Source organism: Anabrus simplex, chromosome 3 (assembly GCF_040414725.1).
Source record: "Anabrus simplex isolate iqAnaSimp1 chromosome 3, ASM4041472v1, whole genome shotgun sequence".
Classification (NCBI taxonomy): Eukaryota; Metazoa; Arthropoda; class Insecta; order Orthoptera; family Tettigoniidae; genus Anabrus; species Anabrus simplex.
The window spans coordinates 498,541,249-498,565,772 of record NC_090267.1 but is presented as its reverse complement, the minus strand read 5'-3'; the positions used below and the strand labels follow the sequence as shown (position 1 = coordinate 498,565,772).

Sequence of the window (24,524 nt, the reverse complement as noted above, 5' to 3'; positions counted from 1 at the left end):
ATATCTCTAAATAACGATACATAGGCAATTAAAGTCAATATCTTTTCTATAGAGGGGTATGCATTTCTACCGCAAACCTTAGGCCACCATCGCTACGTGTCGAGATACGAAAATACTCCGATTACAGTGCGTGGACTCGATTGTCAATGTCGGTAAGGATCTAGCTAGAGCGACGCATCAAGTCGGCCGTGATTAGATTAGCAGTTTACCTTTTTCGACCACTACGAGTGCTAATGTATATCAATGAATTATTTCACTTAAGAACCTCTACGAGTGCTAATGTGAGTCTATGCAGAGTTTTATTTAAGCCCTTGTAACTATGTTCGATGTGGACATTTTTCAAAACTACAAAAAACATGAGGTTATTGATCCGAGGAACACATTGCAGAGAGAATTATGTAAATAAGATAATTCGAATAGGATTCGAATCAAAAGGAAAGGAGTAAGCAACAAGCGATTTTATGCAGTTTTTCCGGAAACGCATTTAGGCCAGAAGTGATTTTTCGAAATTTGTTCCTTAGTTCGATAGAACAATCCAAGACTCATAATTTGAAACCTTTTAGGGCCGTTTAGCCTTTCAATGCTTGGCAGAATTGCGAAAATTAATTTTACGTTTTTCGTAAGAAATGTTTTCAGCATTAAAACTATTCACCGGCGGGGGAGTGGCTGAGTATCTCGGCTGGCAATTTGTTAGGTCCGATCCCGGCTCAGTTCGGAGGTATTTGAAGGTACTCAAATATGCCAGGCTCGTGTCGGCAAAAGAACTCCTGCGGGCGAAAAATGTGACCCCTCGGAATATCTTGAAAAGACCTTAGTTGGACGTAATCGAATAACGTTAATACTGGAGAAAGGATCAGGGCCTATGAGCGTAGGGCTGGAGGATGACAGATGAAGTACTGCACAAGGACTCCAAAACGTAGCTTAGAGTGTACGTGCGGCACTTCCTATGCAGACAGCTTACAACGTCGTTCTCTATTACAACTAGCGCCCGGATTTTGTTGGCAATAATAGGGTTAGAATCCGGCCTAGAATGCCACTAATACAGAGCGAGAGGATTTGTCCTGCTGATGAAACGACACATCGTAATCTGCATGCCCTTCAACTGAGAAGTGGTCGCTTGGTAGGCCATGGCCCTTTGGGGCTGTTGTGGCATAGGATTTGGTTTGATTTTAACAGGGTAGAATATAAACTTACTGAAGCGAGTAGCAAGTATAGTCTAGTCTAGTCTACACAACGCGTATGCTGTGAGTTTTGCATTAACAATAAGGGGCACGGCCCATCACAACCCCTAGAATGTATGTTAATCTCGCTACATTGAGCAAGAGCGGGCTAGTCGACACATCCTAATAACCAAATCAATTTGCATTTTAACCAAATACTGCCTAAAATTCTGGGATATAATTATACCAAAAAGCAAACTTCATGATACTACAGCCATGATTTCCTAACAAGTGCCCACTGCTAAGCCCGAAAGCCCGCAGATTTCGAGGTTGGCGAGTGGTCAGTACGACGAATTACACTGACTGACAGAGCAAATGCAACACCAAGAAGGCGTGGTTCGAAAGGGATGAAAGTTGGGGAAAAACAGAGACGGCACGGACGAATAATTGATGTTTATTTCAAACCGATATGCAGGTTACACAATGCGCACGGCATCGACTCAGTAGGATGTAGGACCACCGCGAGCGGCGATGCACGCAGAAACACGTCGAGGTACAGAGTCAATAAGAGTGCGGATGGTGCCCTGAGGGATGGTTCTCCATTCTCTGTCAACCATTTGCCACAGTTGGTCGTCCGTACGAGGCTGGGGCAGAGTTTGCAAACGGCGTCCAATGAGGTCCCACACGTGTTCGATTGGTGAGAGATCTGGAGAGTACGCTGGCCACGGAAGCATCTGTACACCTCGTAGAGCCTGTTGGGAGATGCGAGCAGTGTGTGGGCGGGCATTATCCTGCTGAAACAGAGCATTGGGCAGCCCCTGAAGGTACGGGAGTGCCACCGGCCGCAGCACATGCTGCACGTAGCGGTGGGCATTTAACGTGCCTTGAATACGCACTAGAGGTGACGTGGAATCATACGCAATAGCGCCCCAAACCATGATGCCGCGTTGTCTAGCGGTAGGGCGCTCCACAGTTACTGCCGGATTTGACCTTTCTCCACGCCGACGCCACACTCGTCTGCGGTGACTATTACTGACAGAACAGAAGCGTGACTCATCGGAGAACACGACGTTCCGCCATTCCCTCATCCAAGTCGCTCTAGCCCAGCACCATGCCAGGCGTGCACGTCTATGCTGTGGAGTCAATGGTAGTCTTCTGAGCGGACGCCGGGAGTGCAGGCCTCCTTCAACCAATCGACGGGAAATTGTTCTGGTCGATATTGGAACAGCTAGGGTGTCTTGCACATGCTGAAGAATGGCGGTTGACGTGGCGTGCGGGGCTGCCACCGCTTGGCGGCGGATGCGCCGATCCTCGCGTGCTGACGTCACTCGGGCTGCGCCTGGACCCCTCGCACGTGCCACATGTCCCTGCGCCAACCATCTTCGCCACAGGCGCTGCACCGTGGACACATCCCTATGGGTATCGGCTGCGATTTGACGAAGCGACCAACCTGCCCTTCTCAGCCCGATCACCATTACCCCTCGTAAAGTCGTCTGTCTGCTGGAAATGCTCCGTTGACGGCGGCCTGGCATTCTTAGCTATACACGTGTCCTGTGGCACACGACAACACGTTCTACAATGACTGTCGGCTGAGAAATCACGGTACGAAGTGGGCCATTCGCCAACGCCGTGTCCCATTTATCGTTCGCTACGTGCGCAGCACAGCGGCGCATTTCACATCATGAGCATACCTCAGTGACGTCAGTCTACCCTGCAATTGGCATAAAGTTCTGACCACTCCTTCTTGGTGTTGCATTTGCTTTGTCAGTCAGTGTATATCGGCACTTATTCTTGGTGTTCTGGACCGCGGGTGCAATCTCGCTGTCACATAGCTCCGGGGTCTCAGCATAAGATGCAATGTCGCTCGTCAGCTGCTTCAGCAGAATATCGTGTGGCTCCTTGGATGAGTGGTCAGCGTTGTAGTTTTCGGTTCAAAGGACGATTACGGGCTGAGTCAGAATGTCAAATGGTTCATTCCCTTGTCACGGGGACTGGACTTTTATCTTTTGTTTTTGCAAATAGGTTTTATAGCAAAGATAAGATAGGAATGGACTAGGAGTGGGAAGGTAGCGACCTTGGTCCCAATTAAGGTACAGACCGAAAATTTACCTTGTGTGAAAATAGGGAACCACAAAAACCCACCTCAGGGCTGCCGAAAGCGGGGTTTAAACCCGCTATCTCCTGATTGCAAGCTGATAGCTAACCGTACAGCCACTTGCACGGTGACTGGATATTTGTATTGTCCCCAACATCCTTGCAACTCAAACCAACCTCCACCACTCTCATCAGTGGGCTGCTTTAAACGCACCATCTGCAGTCCTGAACATTGCCTTCCGTAGTTTTCCCATTTTTAGACCAGGAAAATACTAGAGCTTTTGTTATGGCCACAGCTCTTTTTCCGCAGTACTTGCCTTTTCGTATCTTATATTTGCCAAAACCTTATCTTAATTAGCTCGACAATTATCCACAACAACAAGAACAAGAAAAAGCGCACACAACCCACTTTTTTTCATTGCCACTATTATGTGTGCCTATTTGACAGTAAATATAATATAACTCAATCCCTTCCGGTTGATGTATGTGACAGCCCTCTTGAAGATCGGTACAAGTTATTCTAATATAGATGTAGTCGAAGTGACCTATAATTCCAGGGAAATTATCTCATGTATAATAAAATATATCATTTGCCAAGAATTGTAGTCAAGTTGACAGTTACCGCAATGCTCTGTTTCCCATTTTCACACCAGCCAAATGCTGGGGCTGTACCTTACTTAAGCGTTCCCACTCCCAGCCCTTTCCTATCCCATCGTCGCCATAAGAGCTATCTGTTTTGGTGTGACGTACAGAAAATTAAAAAAAAAAGAATGGCTGGTTGAACATCGGTTTTAGACAGTGTCTCTAAGTCTTAAATAACATCTTTGCAACGTAGCAGCCATACTTAGACGTTGTTTAACCGTAGATATTTTACATGCCGACATCGTACGGCATGGAGTGGTCGAATGGATTTGTTTCCGCCTTTCAAAAGTTCGACTACCTCTACCTGGTTCAAACCCGCTATCTTAGGATCCGGAGGCTGACACTCTACCACTGATACACAGACAGAGATACCCAAATATGTTCAGCAAGCTACAAGTACGTAGCTTGGATGCGGTTCAAGAAAGCGTACGTGCTCGCCAATTCCTGTCATAAACGTATTTTATGTTAATAACATCCGTCGCAGGTGTTCTATTTAGATCAAACTTAATTTAGCGGATATCCACCGACATACCTACTACATGAATAAATACGAAGGTGATAACATGGATGAAATAAACAAATAAATAAATAAATAAATAAATAAATAAATAAATAAATAAATAAATAGGAATATTATGAAACGAGAATGTCTTTACGCAAGTGAATGTCTGCTCTTGAACTAGAACTTAGATAAACTTGAAGTGCTAGAAAAAAGATTCACGAGAAAATTCTTAGGCCCAATGAAAACAACAGAACAACAGAACGACAAAAATTGGAAACAGTAGAAAATAAAACATAAACAATAAGAAAAGGGAGACTGCTATCTTTTGGACATATCTATAGAATGGATGACAAAAAATTGACAAAACATATATTCCAGTAATTTTGGAAGAAAATTCAACAAGAAGCTGGATACAAGAGGTCAAAAAATAAATGAAATAAGAGAGGTGGTGAGGATGATTATTGTGTCAAGAGGAAGTACAACTAGGCAACAACCTCTATTAAAAGAGGAGGGCCACGAAGGGCGTGAACATGAAAGACACTCGAGTCTTTGGGGTCAGAAAAGAACAAGATTTGACCAAGCGAGAGGAGATAAGATAGATGAAAGTGAGGAGCCTGGCACAAGTACGTGGAATAATGTCAGTACTCAGCTAAGGACCAACCCACGCTCCCAGGTTCAGACCTCCTTGGACCCCTTTTAGTTCCCTCTTACGGCAGGCTGGGGATACCTTGGGTCTTATTCTACCGCTCCCACCCACAAGGGATAAATAAGAGAGGAAGGAACTATGGAACGGGAGATTCTAAAAAAGGGTTTAAGAATGGAAGTTTTCCACGGAAGAATGAAATGGAAGCCCGGTTCCAAGTGCTCTGAGGAGAGAAGAAAAAAGCACGGTGCAATGATGAAGGAACACTGGACCAAACGGAAGATGAAACAACAAGGAAAGTTGAATTGAAATTGACAGGTGGTCCCTAGCAGATCACATCGTGCAGAATAATAATAATATGAAAATATTGTCTGGGTCCTTGGCTGGATGTCTGTGACTCGCCTTCGGTTGAGAGGGACTCGGATGAGATTCCCATCCAGGCCTCGGCTTTTAAATGCTCTGGCTCGGAGACTGGGCCTTTGTGCTTATTGTAGTACAATTCTCTTCATATGGACACAACACACAACACTGCCAAACGTCACAGAAAAAAACAATAGTGAATATACACGTACACGTAGGACTGACGTCAGGAAGGGCATCCGGCCGTAAAACTGGATCAAATTAGGAATAATAGTAATAAAAATAAAAATAATAATAATTGTTCCGAGGTTTAGTGGATCGGCAGAGGTGAAAGAAGGTGCCGGGGTGAATGGGTCTGACTACAAGGCCGAGGTATGAATTAAAATTGCATTAAAGGTTATATTTTCGAAAATAGCAAAACTTAACAATTTTCACATAGAATTTCAAAATTTAACAAACTCTCACTTAGTGAGATAACAATAACATAGCAAAAAATACAAGATTCGGCAAGGAAAGGAATTGAAGATTTTAAATCTTTAACATATTTCGGTTACAAGACCTTAGTTTTACAATTTAGGGGTAGTTCAAAAACCAAAACTTGTTTCAAGAGCAGAAATACCATAATACGCGGAGCCCTTGCTCCTCATTATACTAACCGGCCTCCCAGAGGCACGTTTACAATACATTAAAGAGCTGACCCGCTCTCACTTTTCTCAGCCTATTAAAGGTCATAACAGACCTTAGCATTAATTGCCCTCAAGGCACAACTTACAAGGAAACGGGGGTATCTTGTACCCAACCTACAGGGCCTTAGCAGAAAAGAACAGGCTAAGTAAATGGCCCGCAACACCAAGTACAATAGAGGCGTGTACTTGCACTCCTACATGAAACTTTTTAAAACTTAGCAGAAAAGAACAGGCTAAGTAAATGGCCCGCAACACCAAGTACAATAGAGGCGTGTACTTGCACTCCTACATGAAACTTTTTAAAACCTAGGAGGCACTAGGCCGATGAAACAGGGGCTATTCCCAAACTATGGAGATGACTCGTATAAGAAAATTTTAAGACATTACAGAAAGGAAGAAAACCAGTTACAAAACGTAGTCCCCTCCAATCAGAGGGTAAAGCACTCTCTATCCCCGAATTGCAGTTACATATTTTAATGAAGTTTTTACATCAAACGGCAAAGAAAAATTACATGTCGGAAAGATAGTTTACATTGTAAAGGGGATTCGTACCTTTCCCAAGGGTTAAACTGCTGAGCTAGCAAGAAATAAAGATGTTAAATGGCCATTACCTTATTGAAGAGCTGCTGCCTGATAAAAGAGGCGTTTCCCGCCTCCTGCTACATGTCCATACACTAGGTTATAAGTTGATGAAGTGGCCGAGAGACAAGAAAATCAGCAGTTTTTATACCTTCGGGGAAAATTCGAGACCTTTCATAAATAAAACAGCCACACCCACAGGCGTTGATTGGCTACAGTACACAGCTACACACAAAATCGAAGAAGAAAGACACGATTAGTCAAAAATTAATTACAGAAATAATTGATTTTCTAACTTCAAAACTGGTAGAAAGAAAAGATTAATATTGCCAACCCACAAATGAAAGAACGAAATTTAGTAATAAGAAAACTTATGAGTACAAAATATCTTCAAGAAAGTTCCCTCACTTCGCACCAGGGTGCATGATCATAGTTTTTTTAGTAGAGACATATATGAGACAATGTCCAAACTTCTTGATCAATGGAAAACAAAACAAGTTGAAATCCACACAGTACTGACAACTTCGTAATCACAAAATTTACGGTAGTTACATCTTCTGAGAAACTTATGAGTTGATTCAGTTTTTAAAATTCAGATTTTCTCCTGTAGAGGAGGATTTATTGGCGCAAGATTTAAAACTGCGGCATAGGGGTGTACCGCTCGGTAAATAATAATAATAATAATAATAATAATAATAATAATAATAATAATAATAATAATAATAATAAGATAAATCAATAAAGTATGCGTTAAACGCAACGGCTATCTACTCACAGATCTCCTGTTTTAACTCTCAGACCAATATACGTATCTTTACCCTTCCGCCAAGCGTCCTTCAACCATTTCCTTCTCACTCTTTCACCAAGATGTTTTGTGGCTTGCCAAGTAGTTTCTCGGGTGCATCATCCTTTCCCATAATTTTCTTCTAAAAGGCAGATCTTTTCTGTACGGTTCCATCTTCGACAGCCACTGTTTCTAAATTTTCGTGTACCTCCTTTAGCCACAGAGGCTTGGTTTTCCATTTTTCTTGCAAATACATTATCTTTTTGGTCAGCCTTTCCGCCTTCATCTCCTTGATGTACCCACAGAAATCTCGTCTCCTCGTGTTTTTTTTACGTCGGACTGACACAGATAGGGAGAAGAAGGAATAGGAAAGGGCTAGGAGTGGGAATGAGCGGCCGTGGGCTGAATTCAGGTACAGCCCCAAATTTGTCTGGTGTGAAGATGGAAAACGATGGAAAACCATCGTCAGCGCTGCCAACAGTGGGGTTCGAATCCACTATCTCGCGGATACTGGCCGCACTTGCAGCTATCGAGCTCGGTATATCTCTTCTTCCTCATGGTAGTTGTTACTTTCTCGACTCTTTCACAGAGATCTTGATTTGGTTTCGAGGATAAGGAGTATCATTCCTTTATAGTTCACCCGGATCTAGAATTTTAATTACGTTTCGATATATGTCGCGAAGTTTAAAACACATGACGATCAACTTTGTTTGCGCGCAGCCACAACAGCAGAATGAATCTCTCACGAATGACAAGTTCACTTGGAATACGCAAGATCTCAAATAGAGCATTAAATGATAGCACCCCAGCAATTGCATTGCTTGCATGAGGGTTTGTTTGCAATCATGAAACACAAAAACAAAGAACTAGGATTGGCAAGGAAAATAATAGATTTATTCCCGCACTTAAAAGCTAATGTAAGAAAGGTGAAACCCATATACAAATATGTGGTACTAAGGCAGGACCGATATGTCAAGGGAATTGATTTTTAATGAGGCGCTTTTAAAAATTTGCGAGATTGCTTACATTCATATTGTATTTCAATGCCCTGTAAAATGCAGTAGCAAACATTTGGAAATGTAATAAAAAGACAGAACAAGTTTTTTCTTATTTATTCACTGAGTCGAGGGAGGAGATCACTCGGCTGCTTCAGTATCTATATTGAACATAACACCGGAGTATTTATTTTGAGAACAGCGTATTCAACGGACACCGAAATAATACTTTCCTACACGTTTTCACAACATGAACCGAACAACCCGAGCAAGTAATCATATATAGCCTATTCCAGAACAGTTTAAACCATTGCGATCACAAGCAATTGCTCATGATGATATTAGACTTAAAGATGGGTTTTGATATTGTGCCTTCTGAGAATATTGCCAATGCTATCCGTGACAGATTGTACCAATCGCAAGAAGGCCGGGCTCAAAGGACGAGAATTACTTGAAAATCTGTCCTTTGCCTTAGGATGTAGCACTTCGTCAATCTGTTTCTTTAACTAGCCATTGTTCAGGAATGTTCTGGTTAGGAAGTCAAGTTCACCGTTTAACTCATCCTCCTGACAAACCTCCCTTACTCGGCTGATAAGGGTGTTAAGTACAGCATGCTTTTGGCAAGGATTGTGATGAGAGGACCCACGAAGATATGTGTTAGTATATGGGTGGGTTTACGGTAAACCGAATGTCATAATGTTCCTAAAGGTAGCAATGAGTGTTAAGGAACTTCGTAGGCACTTAACGCCATTGCTCACCAATGAAGTCTACTATGGCAGAACGTGCCATACATAATGAACAGGGCTAGAATTTTGATATTTTATCGTTTAATTGTTACACAATATGAAAAAAATCGTTCTAGGTCGACACCCCGAACAACTAGCATTTTAAAAACATTGGTTCACAACATACATTGCTAACTTGTACAAAAATCGTGATCATAGTTCCAACATTGTAGAAATGCTTTCTTCTTTTGTCATTTTTTGCCGTTTTGTATTTGTAGGTCATTTTATAAAATTATACGTAATTTTATGGAATTTATTATACTACTTTATATTATTTAGTCATTTTCTTACATGTTTGAGGATTTTAAAGCATTTATTGGATATCAACGCAACTTTTTAGTGAGGATGAATACGGGGACTTGAGAAGCTTCACAAAGCTTTGTCAATCCGGGGACTAAAGAAACTTTCTTCACTACTTACTTCTTGGAAATGTCCACATTCCAGGATAAAGAATTCCTCCTCGTGAACTGCCGAGATTTCCTTCTGAAGACGTGGAGTAGACTTCTCTACTAAACGTAAAGAATTTCAACTTGTTTTCTTAGCATGGCAACAGCTCCAAAGCTTAATAATCATGTCTATAACATAAATATAGGCTATATCAACTCGATTTGTAAATTAATTGTAAAATTTAATTTAAAATGTATGCCATTTTTTAAAGTTCTCAAATAATTTTACTGGTTTTATTGCCATCGTTTAATATATCATTTATTAAACATTTTTATGCCATCAAAGTCCTGGCCGTGATAATGACCACCGTATCATTTTTTATGCAACTTCTGTCATTTATACCAAGAGCCATTTGTGAGGCGATAGAAATTGCTAAACATCCGAATAATTTTAACAAAGTTGACAGCTATATACTGAGTAGATCAGGGCTACCCTCCATAGCTAACTCATAAAATATTTCTCCTTGACTGTGGAGGCCGTGAAATGAACTATATTTCTAACAGAGTCTCTCTGTCTTGAGTCTAGTTACCATGGAGTGACAGTTGCTACCAACATATTGAACCCATAATTCCATCCTGCTAAACATTGCAACTAGAAAATTACAATTACAAGATAGAATTACAAGCGCAGTCATAATTCTTTAATGCAAGCTTATCTCACGTCCGTGGCATGAGAACTCACCGTAGCAAGCGGCCCACCCATTCAAGCCAGCTCGGAACACATCGGCCGACTTCGAGTAATAAATAATTAATTTTCATATAATAAACCTCCATTGCGAGAGATTTCGGCAAGAAATAAATAATTAAGAACTGCGAGAAATAAGTATTGATGCTAAAATCCACAGGGTGGAAATATCTTTAATCAAGCCTGGAGACATTTTGGCATCCGTGCCAGCATAGCAGCACATGCCAAGGTCAAGCAATCAGAATACGCGCGAAATCCCCTAAACGAAATTGATTAATTACGCCCGTTACAAGCATGGGAAAAATCAGCAAACAACACCATCTTGACTTGGACTTTTGGTGGAATTTTTGGGGTGAATCTCAAAGAAATCGGCCCAGTGGTTATCAAATTGTATGATTACAGCACAAGACATCATGACCAGTATTGCGTCATTAATAAAGCTATATATATCGCTCCCACTGGACAGTAGCTACACTGACTTGGTCGGTTGTCGCGACGGTGGATCCGCATCGCGTTAATATCAAGTAGAGGTCTTGAACTGTTTCTTCAAATAAACTTGTGACATTTATTGAGTTATTTGGTTCGAGATAAAATGTTTAGTGGAACTGACATAGAATTCCTGAACTTCCGCAAATGAAAAACCGCGAGTGCATATATAGTTTTCACAAAATCACTGTGTGTCTTTGTAGTCAGTTAAGGGAAACATAAACACGCCAAGATAAGCTTCGGGTCTCATAGATTGTGACCACCTGGCGACAGGCGAGAGCGAGGGAAGTTCTCACGGATAGTTAATTTTTCTCCGAGGAACTGTGAAGATTGGGCACCCAGAATAATTCATTATTTACGTGTTTTGTACCAATTAAAGTGTAGAATCAGTGTAATTATAATTAATGTATAAGAAAATAATGTACTCTTAAATCATGTGTGGCTGAGCTTGAGACGAGCAGGCTAAAATGTAGCCACGAGCCCTGTGTCTACGACGCAGTATCAGGTCTGTCCAATTTAAATTTCATGTCTGGTAGTAAGAATTGTACAGGCTTGTCCCATTAAATTACTATGTGTCGTCTGTGAATTAAATATCTAGGAAAATGTTGAGGCTAAGTGACTATTATTCATGTGAGTGCGCGAAACTGTAAAATGCGTTTAAAATTTCTTTAGAAAAATGTAATATGCGAAGTTTTAAATATTTTAATGTGAAAATCAATTAAATCAACTGATAAAAGTTATAATGATAACAATAAAATAGTCGTGGTGAGCGTGATAAAGTCAAATATCAAATTAATAAACTATTATTAATAATAATAATAAAATTAATATTCACATAGAGATATATTTGAGATGATAAATTATGTATTCAGCAGTAATATCAAGCGAGATTTGCGATTTATACCGAAACCCAGTGAAGTCTGATAAAGTTAGCAGTTACTTTTGGAAACTTAAATTTTGTGACACCGTGTATTTGTGATACAGGAAATCACGGTATGTTATTTTGCTCTTGAGGTCAGAAAAACGTAACGAAGTTAAATGTGAGATTCTTATAAAGGTATTGATCAGGGGTTACATATATTTGAAAGTTTTGAACAGGAAGAAATGGATTGTAATGGAAATGGAATATTATGAGAATAGTTAGGAAGATGTTAAAGACAGAGTAAGCCTGTATTTTATGAGTGATGTATAATGAACAGGGAGCCGAGGATAAGAGGCTCTGTTTGTCGATAGAAAGGAATTTTATGACAGGTTGTATGTTAAGATGTAATATTTCTGGCACATGCTGTGTAAGATAACGATGCCCTGAAAGCAATCCAGAACAGTTAACTAAATTAGTGGTCAGAACCCAAGTGAACGCGCTGTAACGCCTTTTTTAATTACAAGTCGATGTTTTCCCATGGTTACTACTTTTATATGAGACCGTAGATCTTGGCAATTAAGTCCAAGTGACGATTCTATGCAGAACCAGCATAGTGCATTTTCGTGGTAGTCGGCCTCTCGAACAAAATGCATTCTGAAACAAGGTCAAGGTAATACTCGATTATTATAAACTGAATTCTATTCTGTATTTTTACGAGACGAAATTATCGTTGACTAGAAACATTGCGGATGAGAAAATTGAATGTTATTAAAATGGTAGTCTAGCTTGAGTAGATTGATGGAAAGTTACTTCACTGGATAGTTCACGGCAATACATACTTGGAACGTTGAGATGATATGTTATTTGAAGCCTCGCGCTTGAGTTATGCTGTGGATTTCGTGATGGTGGTGATTACTGTTATTAGCGATATTAGGTAAAATTAAACGAGAGCTGATTTTTTTAGCGAACTTCACTGCATGTGTTGATTTGTATTGAGGAACGGATTAAACTATTCGGACATGTTGTTTAATTTCGATTTTACGTTTTATTGTAAGAAATGGACATAGTTATATTTCCAGGTTCGAGTTCATTCCGTGGCGAATTTCATTTCATTGTGTTAGAGTTTCAACGAGGATTAGATTTAAATTTCCGGGATTGTTTTTGAAGTTTCGATTTTGTCTGACAGTATAAATGAAGTGTAGATATCCCAACGTTGGCTCAACGATAGATTTAGGATGCTGCGTGTATTACATAAATTTACAGATGTGTAGACACTACGTGGGCTCAACGACAGGATTAGGGCGTTGTCTGTTTATAGTCTAGTCATAGGTTAGACATTTTTGCGAATCGACTTGAACGATATTAGTGTCTGCAGTAGTGAATACGGATGTGAAGGATATTAGCAGGTATTATTCTTATTCAGGCTATGTTTCGGCATGGTTCTTACTAGCCAGAAGGTGCTCCCATAATAGCGTTGCATCACAAGTGGCATGAATGTGAGGGTTGTCCCACATGGAAATCTAGCTAATGGAGATTGATCATTACTGCTTAACAGAGCGGGTTCAAGTTCGATGAACTTTCGTTTTTCTATTTACATTCCTTACTTTTAAATTTATTGTTCGGATATCCGGTACCTATTGATAGTGCAGTGAGTTGATACTTAGTTAATTTATGTTGGATTTTCGCTACGAATGTGGTTTCGATTCGTCAGCTGTTAATATATTTTATTTTCAATTTTCGTAATTTCATTTTATCTTAGGTGAAACGTTGGTCTACCGATTACTTGTAGTTTGGTTTAATGCGACAAGTGTAGGTAGACAGATTTGTAATGGTAGTCGTAGTTATAGAAAAGTGGAAAGATTTCTTTCATTTATTTTGTAGTGTGGACTCGTAATTAAAAAAACTTAACGATATTATTATTTCCGACCTGAAAGTCGGTTTAGTATGAATATTTCCAAGTGATCTATCACTTTTCTTTAACTTTGGTGCTTGGTATTTCTTCTAAATGCATAATGAATTAATGTTTTCTTGCATTTCGCAGTTTTTTCCTTCAGGACGACGTAACGTAAGATTCCCTAGGATCAAGTTGTTTTTGGTTCTTTTTGAACGTATGTTTGGGGTGATGCATGATTCAGCATTGGAATTAGTCTATAACTTATGTGTATCATGAGATGACAATACGTACTGAAATTTAATTTTGACTCTGACAATTGTTGTTAACTTATAATGAACACCATGCTTTTTAGTAATATTTCGCAACCTATGCAAAGTAACTGATGGTCAATTTGGTTCGATTAGGGGTCCATTCAGGAGATGTTCCAATATCCGATAGGATACCAGACTCCTGGATAACCATAATTAAATGTAAATCTACTTGTTGAAGGTCAGATTTTCCATGGATCGTGTGGATAAATTCTCAGTTATCGTTTGGATCAATGATGCCCGATTTTCAGGTTTTATTCTCGCTTTCTAGTTTTGCTGTCCACGAACTTTATAATACATTTTCATTCTTTGAAACATAATGTTAAACAATAGTAAGAAGATAAGACTTAATTTATGTATTGTGACTGCGTTGAAAATTTATAAAATAAATAAGTGTTTTAATGGCTGATTTTAATACGGTAAATATTTTTGTCGTGATTTAATTGAATAAAATTTTAGAAAACACATGTTTGTTCCTCATTTAAAGTAGTTAGGCTCTCTTTTGAACCCTATAGTTTGGTCAATGAAGTGACAGAAATAAATCCGCTACGACCCCAAGATCTAAGAGTTCGATATTGCTTTATTGAAGCAGCAGAGGAAGACGACCAACGATAGAAAGGTATGTTCAAGGGTTCAATATGCGTTAGTCTGAAGACGATTCTGGTTACAGGTTTGAGAGGAGTCAACGCATTATCGTGACTGAGTTCAAAACGATTACTCCATATTTCCTCTCGGATTGTTGTTTCCATAAAGTATTCAGCTTTCTTGCAAGAGATCGATTGACAGAACAATGTAATATGAAGGGTAGTTACGTAAGAAGAAGATCTGTATAGCATGTAGCAGACCTTGGGAAGGAATGAAGTAGTTACAACAAGTAGGGTTTCAGACAGTGACATATTGAGTCATTTCCCTTCAGTCAGGGCTTGCATTTAAGTTTCGATCGAGCATTAGATAGTATTTACTTCTTCATGTTTGTTCTTTGACGTAATGGGTTTTCAAAAGCCTTATACAACATTAAGCCATACTTATTCTGAAAACATCAAAAAAGCGTTATCTTCCATTACTCTATATGAAGTCCAAAGAACATTACTTAGATCAGGAACACATTTTTATCGATTCTCATTAGTTATTCATCTATCCACTGTTACATTTACGGAACGTAAACATTATAGTTCAAAACATTCATAGGTTATAATTTTAATGAGTTTAGGTCTCACTAACTTTTATGGTTTTCGGAGATGGCGAGATGCTGGAATTTTGTCCCGACGAGTTCTCTTATGTGTTGGTAAGTTTACCAACACGAGGGTGATGTATTTGAGTACCTTCAAATACCACCAGACTGAGCCAGGATAGAACCTGCTGACTTGGGGTTAGAATTCCATCGCCTTAACGCCAGAGCTACTCAGTCCGATCCCTTAATTTTTGTTGGACTTACATCGTATGCGCCGGCCCCGCGGTGTAGGGTTAGTGTGCCTGCCTCTTACTCGGAGGCCGCGGGTTCGATTCCCGGCCAGGTCATGCGTTCTTACCTGCATATGAGGGCTGGTTCGAGGTCCACTCAGCCTACGTGATTACAATTGAGGAGTTACCTGACTGTGAAATGGCGGCCCCGGTCTAGAAAGCCAAGAATAACGGCAGAGAGAATCCATCGTGCTGACGACATGACTCCTCGTAATCTTCAGGCCTTCGGGCTGAGCAGCGGTCGCTTGGGCTGATGCACCATGGGGTTTGGTTTTGAATCGTACGCAATTTCATGATTTGTAAGTAATGTTCCTGCCTGTGATCAGCCTCGGGAAGTGATGGTTTTCCTTACAAGTGAGGTTTTAGCGGCGAGGATGGAATTTGAAAATTAGTAAGGTAAACTAATCATTTTCGTGTTTGATTGGTACAGTATTTCATTCCATACTATTGCGAATTTAAATATTTTAAGGGGAAATGGAATCGGATTTTGGTTGGAAAAATTCAAATTTCGTGTTTTGCCTTAATTTGTTCTCTAAATCTTCTTCTTCAAAATGAGACCTTGAACATGACTCTAGAGTAAATGTAACTAATTTATTTTTCCATTCACCTTAGACGGGTGCGTGACGTCATGGCTGACAATATAGCTGTCAAACTTCAGTTGTCACATCAAACTCCTAATTTTCAATTGGATGCTAATATGTGGTAAAATAAAGGTTGATTTCAATAGTTGGTACCGTGCATGTGATGTTCTTCTGTTTACTTAGATATTCCTTGGATTTTGTCATCCAGGGTGTATTCGTAAACATGGCGGCTGTTTCCAATTTGTCTTGTGGCGGTATCAGTAGTTCAGTGTTCTCTATCTCTGCGGAAATGCCTAGATTTAGTGTTAAAAGTTTTAAAAGATGTGTGAATTCGCAGAAGAGAAAGGAAAGCAATTTTCAAGGCAGTGGCAGCATACAGACACGATAATAGTTTGGAGGATGCCTTTGCATATGGAGTGGAGATTATGAAACAGAGATGTTATAACTTTAAGTTTAAAATTTTCATGACTATATTCTTCTGAATTGTTTGTAACATATTCAGTATATTGCCCTAGATGTACTGAAACAGGTTTATTTCAAACCTATGGTATTGAGAGTTTTAGAGAGGAAAGTATTAAGAAAAAGTGTTGAAAAATCCTAACCACAAAAAGATTAATATCTCACTCAGGAAAAGCACTCATAAAAACTATTGTTTGTGTACAGACAACATATGTGTTTCCGTGCAATGTCAAAAATGTAGATTTGTGGCTACAGCGCTTCATGAGAAAATGTTCGCTATATTAGGTATAATTTAACATTGTGAAGATAGGCGATTCCTTTTCTCTCTCAATGGAATTTTATATTATATATAATTTTGACATATCGCCATCCAAGTCATGCATGATCAAGAAAGCCGTGATCAACACAATGAGTACAACAATACGAGAGGAAATTTGAACCAGTCAGTGACGTTTTTTAATTCAAAGTGTACGGGAAGTAACTGTTGAAGTGCAAAGTGTAATTTTTCGTAAAAATTTAAGCATGGAGAGAAGTAAAGAAGTGAAAAAATTAGTTTGATGGTCAACAAAATATGATGAAGATTACAGCATTGATTGAGGTGGATCACTTCCGCAAACAAAATTATTATTTTAATACCAAGTTGTAGATAAATTAATTTATTCGGGCTCTGTTATATAAATTATGGCAACCCTACAGAAAAAATAAGGCGGAGAATTGCATTAGCAAGAGGCGTTGATAAAGATATTTCAGATTGCGTGATAAGCCAATTACAAGCCGACAGCGGGATTCTTGCCTTAATCATAGTTTGATTGTGAGGAATTATTACTTGTGTTGAAAACGATTCCTCGAAATTTTCCCTTGAATGGCTGCTTTCAGCTTCCTTGCTAGAGTTAGATTGATATAAAAATGCGATATAACGGGTAGTTACATAAGAAGAATATGATCTGTATGGCAAGTAGCAAAGGGAAAGAATGAAAGGGACTCACAAAGTAAGACCGTTTATGTCTCCAGTTCTTCTTATTTCCCTTTATAGTGTAGAAACTTGGACAATTAAAGAAAAAGTAAAGAATAATTTATTAATACCAGATGAGGACGTGCAGAATATCCTGGTGGGAGAAAACAATTCTCCATGATCTTTGAAGAAAGAAAAGACAACCTAGTGGAAAGATTTGAAAGATCTCTAGAAAGATACCAATGTGATGGATGGATTGGGTGGAAAGATAAACTAATAGAACGCTGGGACAATTAAACCAAGAAGCAGAACATTGGGTACAGTGGAGGTAATTAATTAAACATGTACGATGATGAGTTTGTTTCAAAATTGTCTTGTTTGAAATAGTAGGAACATATTCAGCAGGTGGGAGGAGTTCGTGTGTCATCTCTTCGACCACTGGCTATCGACATTTTACTAATATCCTCTAGTTTAAATAATAAATAAAGTTAGTTAATTATTTTCTGGTCAATTTTGGTGAAGTTGGATGTACATGATTTTCAGGCAGTCAGAACGCAAACTTACTGAAGCGAGTTAAGTGAACACCAGGGGTGGTGCAGGAGCTGAGTCTCATATTAAATCTCTGGCAGCATCGCGAGGATGGCAGCTAATACTACTGTTACGCTACAAAGGCGGACACTGAAGTGTCCCCCACAACGGTCCTGATATGAGACTGGTATACACATTAGGAGAAAGGCCTGCTAGAACCCCCAAGAGTTTATGTGACTCTTGGTACGTTACAGAAGAGCAGGCTAGACACTTCCCGTTTTGACCTAATACAGCCAGGAAATCCAGATTCTACGTCTCTTTCACCACTGGAAGGTAGAGGTATGGTTATGTTGATTGCACCTCTCGTACGTATCCCAGTAACAGATATGCACATAAAAGTCACAACTTGTATTGCACTTTGAATCTATTTTGAAAATGAATTATTGCATTGTGGTTAGTGATACCGAAGTTGTAGATTTCAAAATCAAACAATTTTATGGTCATTATCAATTTTCCTTTTGAGTTTGTTTGTTCCTTTATTACGTTAATTATTTAGTTGTAATATAGTTTTATTTTATTAAATGTGACTTAATAATTTATCAAATGGGTGGTGTTAACTTTGAATGGAAGTTCAGTTGTTATGAATTTTCTATTTGATTCAATATGCTTGTTATTTATTGGGTTTGTTTTGTTTATTACTTCTTTGGTAATTTTTTACTTTGAACAGTATGTAGACGGGGGTTCAGCAATTAATATATTTATAATTTTCTAACATTTAATGGTGCAGGAAAACGCAATGACCGAAACTTTTCACGGAAATCGAAACAAAGTGCGGTTTCCGAGAAAAGCTAAAATTACGAAAGAATTCTTGTTCATTGGCACTCTAACTTACCATTGACATCAAAAGATCGTCGCTATTTTTTACTACCATAATGAAAAATGCAAGTGCACTACGTAATGAACGTCAGGATTTTTGATATAGAACCGGTATTTTTCCATGGACAGCTGTATATTGCGAAGTTGAAAGAATTCAAACAATGTAAAAATCATGAGAGTGATGGACAAGGCCATACACTAGGAGTGAAAAGTAATATTCAATAGACGTCGTTTGTACGAAAATATTTGAGTGGAATAGTTTTCTCCTCACGATCGAGTTAATTTTACCAATAAACTCTTATCATGTGATGTCAAGGGTCACAGAAATGATCCCCTTTTCAGACATAGTCTAAGATTTGCCAACGGGATAAAACTGGCTATGTACCCATGCAACATATTTTTGAACAAATCAACAAGCTGCCACAGCGAAGAAAGGAATGTCTGTATGTTAGTGAAGGTTATGTAGATAAGTAGTTTTACGTCTCTTTAGATGTTCATTATTTTTTATAAATAGTATGGTTTGTCTTCTTAATTATCACTAGGTCCCAAACGTTCAGGCAGTAATAGGATAGAATTAAAAGTGCTGTTGGAAAGTGTCGACTATCCCGCTCTTCCGTTGTATAGAGAGAGTGATATAATTTTTAGAGGCCATGGCGGGCCGTCCCTCTAATATTTATGCAAATCTTATAGCACAACCATTGTGCAGGATAGTGTATGCTTGTTATTCGCGTAATTACGTTTGCATTCTAACCTATTAGTACCTAGATTCCGGCTCCATGGCTAAATTGGTAGCGTGCTTTCCTTTGGTCACAGGGATCCCGGGTTCGATTCTCGGCAGGGTCGGGGATTTTAACCATATCTGGTTAATTTCGCTGGCACGGGGACTGGGTGTATGTATTGTCTTCACCTTAATTTCATCCTCGTCATGACGTGCAAGTCGCCTAAGGGTGTCAAAACAAAAGACCTGCATTTGGCGAGCCGAACTTGTCCTCGGGCACTCCCGGCACTAAAAGCCATTTCATTTTTTCAGTGCCTAGAAATTCGTGCTCTAGTTATCACACTTCTCTTCGTTCCACCCTAACTTTGTAGACCTATTCCCAAACTCCACTAAATTTCTGAGGAAGGTATCCTGAAGTTGTTTCTCCGACGGAGTAAGAGCATTGAGAACGTTTTTTAAGTCCCTTATCCGTTCTACTGCGCATGTGCATGACGTCACTAGAACCGAACATGCCTGTTGATATAAGATGAGGCACACATTCTGCCACATGCAGCGAGGTCGTCTAAACGTTATGCAATTTTCTAAAGAAATCCTGATGTTCTTAAATTGTTATTGTTTAATATTGTTGCTATTATGCGTTGACCTCTTATCGACATGATTCCGGAGTATTGCTCGACTGGAAAGTTAATATATCTCTCCACGATCTAAGGGATAACGGTGAAGCATTCAGAGATTTTGATGATGATATAATTCGAAATGAATTTATAAGAGCTTACATATCATCTAAATTTTTGACTGCTGCTAATAAACAAAGGTAAGCTAAGCCAGAACTTGATAAGGCATGGGAATAGTATTTAATATAGAATAAGCAGAGTAAAAATGAAATGAAATGAAATCATAACGCTACTTCGTACTTCAAAGTTGCACTAAAATTTTTTACGGCCATTTTCAAGCCAAGAAATGCTTTTCAGGTACAGAATTCTTTTCACATTGTCCTTGTAATTCAGGTTTTGAATTATTGGCAATAATATATCTTTCAGATACAAACTTGGGACTAATGAACGAATTACCTGTGCATTCTCATTTATTCTGAAACATTCTTCAAATATCGTTTTAATTCACAGGAGTGATGTCTTATTTAAAATCAACTGTTTCAGTATTATTAAATGCAATTGTTAAACTCTAAATTAAAATTATAATTGCGTATGTTATTGTTTTCTATGTTAATAGGTGAACCCGGATTATGCTTACCTGAACAAATCTTTCGCGAAAGGCTATGGCAGGTTTGATGAGTTCTCAGACACATCTATGCTCAATATTATTGAGAAAGGTGAGTAGATACATTTTATGGTAATAATAATAATAATACTAATACCACTGCTACTACTACTAATAATAACAGACAGATCCCTTATGTTACATTAGAAAATAATACGACTGCCATGGTTAACCCTAAACTTTGCCCAGAGATATATAATTACTTTACAAAGAAATTTGGCCTCCAAAATTAACAGCATCCATCAATAATAATGTCGGTTTTTTAATTCTTTCTTATTGTTTAACTTCGCAGCAATATATCGACGGTTTACGTGATGCAAGGGCTGGGATTGGGAAAGTTGCGGCCGTGGCCTTAAGTAAAGTACAGCCATAGCATTTGCCTAGTATGAAAGTGAGAAACCATGGAAAAACATCTTCGCGGCTACCAACGATTCAATTCAAACCCATCATCTCCCGAATGTAAGTCCACAGCTACGCAGCCCTAACCGAACTGCCAACTCACTCGGTCCTTAATTTTCTATTGATACATGTGACATAGCCATGTCCATTTACCAGCAGCTTCAGGTACATACTCTACAGTAGAATGGATAGCCTACCTGGTCCGGTGTAGGAGTTTTCGTTGCGATGCAAGAAACAGCATCATGCAACAGTGTCAAGTCGGAGAAGTTGCCGAATGCTGCAGGGGCTGGAGACTAAGAGAGACCTCAATTGGCTGAAACGCCGTATGAGAGCTGTTTACATTCTCACGGTTTAATACTGTAGCTCTAGCGGGTAGACGGTCAGCCTAGCAATAGAACGGCCACCTTATGGGAATGATATATATTTATTTATTTATTTGATTTATTGATTTATTTTGTTGATTTATTGTCCAGTTACATAACATTTCCGTTTCTTTCTGATGTTTTAAATAATATACAAAAAAACTCATCACACACAAGTATAGTAAATTATTTAATGTATACCTTCTGTCTGTGTGCGTTCCCTTCTGACTGATCTTATGAAGTCACTCCCCTCATGAAATATGTCCACGTTTGGCATTTTATTAATTGGCTGACATATTCTGTTTAAAGGTGAATTCATATGGTGATTTTCGTTTGAACTCTTAATAAAGAAATTGTTTGAAGAATAAGTCCGTTGGTTGGCACATTATTTGTTATTTGTTCCTTAAACCATCTAAGTTAAGATTCTTCAATATTCTTGTGCTCAGATATTGTGGCACGATTGCATTTTTATAATTTTCTCCGAAAAGAGACTAAATTTTCTCTTTGACCTTCAAATTTGTAAAAATCATTCAGTGTGTTGCACACAACTCCTTCGCGATGATGACGTTTGTTTACCATTTTTCTAATCACAATATTATGTGTGACTTTTCTGCAATATTAAGCACTTTCCTTTTGCTTTGCGACATCTTCACAGCAATACTTGCCTTCACTACTTAACAGGCAGAGTGATTTTAAATCTACAATAATTAGCGTTACATTGTTGTCTGCAATCCCCAAATACGTAACAAACAAAATCAACATTGGACGTTATAGCCGATACATTTCTCCGAAAATGTGGTGAAAATACGTCGTTTTATACGATATGTCGTAATAAACGACGTCGTACTTAGCGAGTTTTTAAATTCAATGTTTATATAGGATTTGAACGGGACCGTTAGATTTTGTCGTTATATCCAATATGTTGTTAAAAGTGATATCGCAATGAAGGGTTTCGACTGTAGTTATTTTATTGATTTCATTTCTACTAATTAAGTATGAGTCGGTTGCTCGGCAGCACAAAACAAGTGTTTTATGTCTTTCAAATTATTTAAAAACAACGAAGGCAGGTGCACTTAAATAAACATTAGACCTGGTTTACTATTAATGGTCAATAATAATAATAATAATAATAATAATAATAATAATAATAATAATAATAATAATAATAATAATAATCTATAAGCGAAGTTAAACCATTGAATTGTCAGTGAATAAATTTCTACGGGTGATGTGCCTGACTTCTTGGATTTGTTAATTTTTCATAGTTCTTATCTGTACGTGCTACAAACGTTTTTAATATTTTTGTTGATTTCTTCGAAGTGTACCCAAGGAACATTAATTTTTCAGGAATCCATAGCAACGCTGAATTCATTTTGTAAGTGGGAAGCAGAGCATTCCACAACACTTCTTCCACTTCTTCAGATTCTTATAATTGTGCAAATGGTATTGTCTAAGTATCAGTTCACTTCCTTCCTTGCACCATCTTCAAGCTTTTCGCCATCATGGATCTGTTACTCGCTGGTAGAAAGTTGGGCATGGTCCGACTTGACTCGCTTCCCTTTATTTTATTTTATTTTATTTTACTTTATTTTGTTTTATTTTATTTGCTTTCATTCCCCACCCTGAAGGGGCGAGGCGGCCCACCCAGAGGGCAACACCCTCTCTCTGGTCGAGACTCGCTTTTCTCAATATCAGGCAAATGGACTCGCATCAACTGTTCGCATGATGCGAGTAGCGGGATAAACATGCGCTCGCACCATGCGAGTCCACTCGCACCGTGTGAACCCAGCTTAACATAACAGGAAGAGCATCTCCAATTTTGTTGTTTGTATAGTCCTGGTACACACTGTATAACGGCAGAATTTTTGAGTTCTGTGGCTAATGTTGTAACCAAGTTGTCTATTGAGTTTTAACATTGTCATATTTAGTTTAAATTGCATTTTTTCTTTCACTCTAGAGAACAGATTCTTCCTGCGCGAGAAATACGCTGTGGAGCACATGATCAGCAAGGATTACTACAAAAAGGCTAAGAACGATAAAATCGAAGAGAAGGATCGCTGTACATTCGTCATGACACCCAGGGCATTCATGTCGCAGACTATCGCATTTGCTTACAACAATGATTCGGATCTGCACAAGTACTTCGATCCTATGTAAGTAAACTTCATGCAGCAGTAATCAAAATGTTGTGCATATTTTAATTTATTTTATAATTCTTAGGTTGTATCGAAACTGAAATGAGATGGCTTCAGATAATAACAATTTTAATTTAGTGTTCTTTTATATTACTATATGTATTGATTAATGGACTGACTGATTGATTGATAAATTGTTTATAATAATAATAATAATAATAATAATAATAATAATAATAATAATAATAATAATAATGATAATAATAATGCTTTACCTCCCACTAACAAATTTTACGGTTTTCAGAGTGATTTATTTATCCTAGCAAGATCAAGGTCGGGTGGCTTTCTGTTACTTCTAACCAGTTTAATGCACTATTTATAAAGTTTTTCTCGGCTATATCGGTACATACCTGCACTGAAATTGCGCCTTCTTCTTCTTCTTCTGTCAATCTGTTTGGACATCCTCCATGATTCTCTGTCCTGGGCATCTTGTTTCAGTTGTTCATAGCTCCTACCTTGCTTAACATCTATTAACATTACATTCTTGTTCCTCTTCCTTTTTTCCATCTATTTTTCCCTCCATCACCCTCTCTTGAAGACAATTTCTACCTAGTATGCCACCCAACCAGAATATTTTCTTTTTCCTTATCGTTTTCATCAGTTATCTCTTCTCTGCTACTTTCATTAGCACTTCATCATTTCTCACTTTATCTGTCTACTTCACTTTTTCCATTCGTCTCCACAACCATATTTCAAAACTTTCCTAATACTTCGTATCTTTCTTTCTTAAAGTGCATGTTTCAGCTCCATATGATACTACACTCCACACAAAACACTTTGCGAATGTCTTTCTTAAATCAATAG

The 24,524-nt window shown here is 38.6% G+C and overlaps 1 protein-coding gene across 1 annotated transcript in view; it reads left to right on the top strand.

Annotated features, from left to right (window-relative positions):
• LOC136866572 (glutamate receptor ionotropic, delta-1) overlaps positions 1–24,524 on the top strand; it is a 295,948-nt gene that overhangs the window by 260,471 nt on the left and 10,953 nt on the right. The window contains exons 7-8 of the mRNA XM_067143663.2: positions 20,717–20,816; positions 23,483–23,678. Of these exons, the coding sequence (XP_066999764.2) occupies positions 20,717–20,816; positions 23,483–23,678 (296 nt within the window). The remainder of the gene's footprint in view (positions 1–20,716; positions 20,817–23,482; positions 23,679–24,524) is intronic.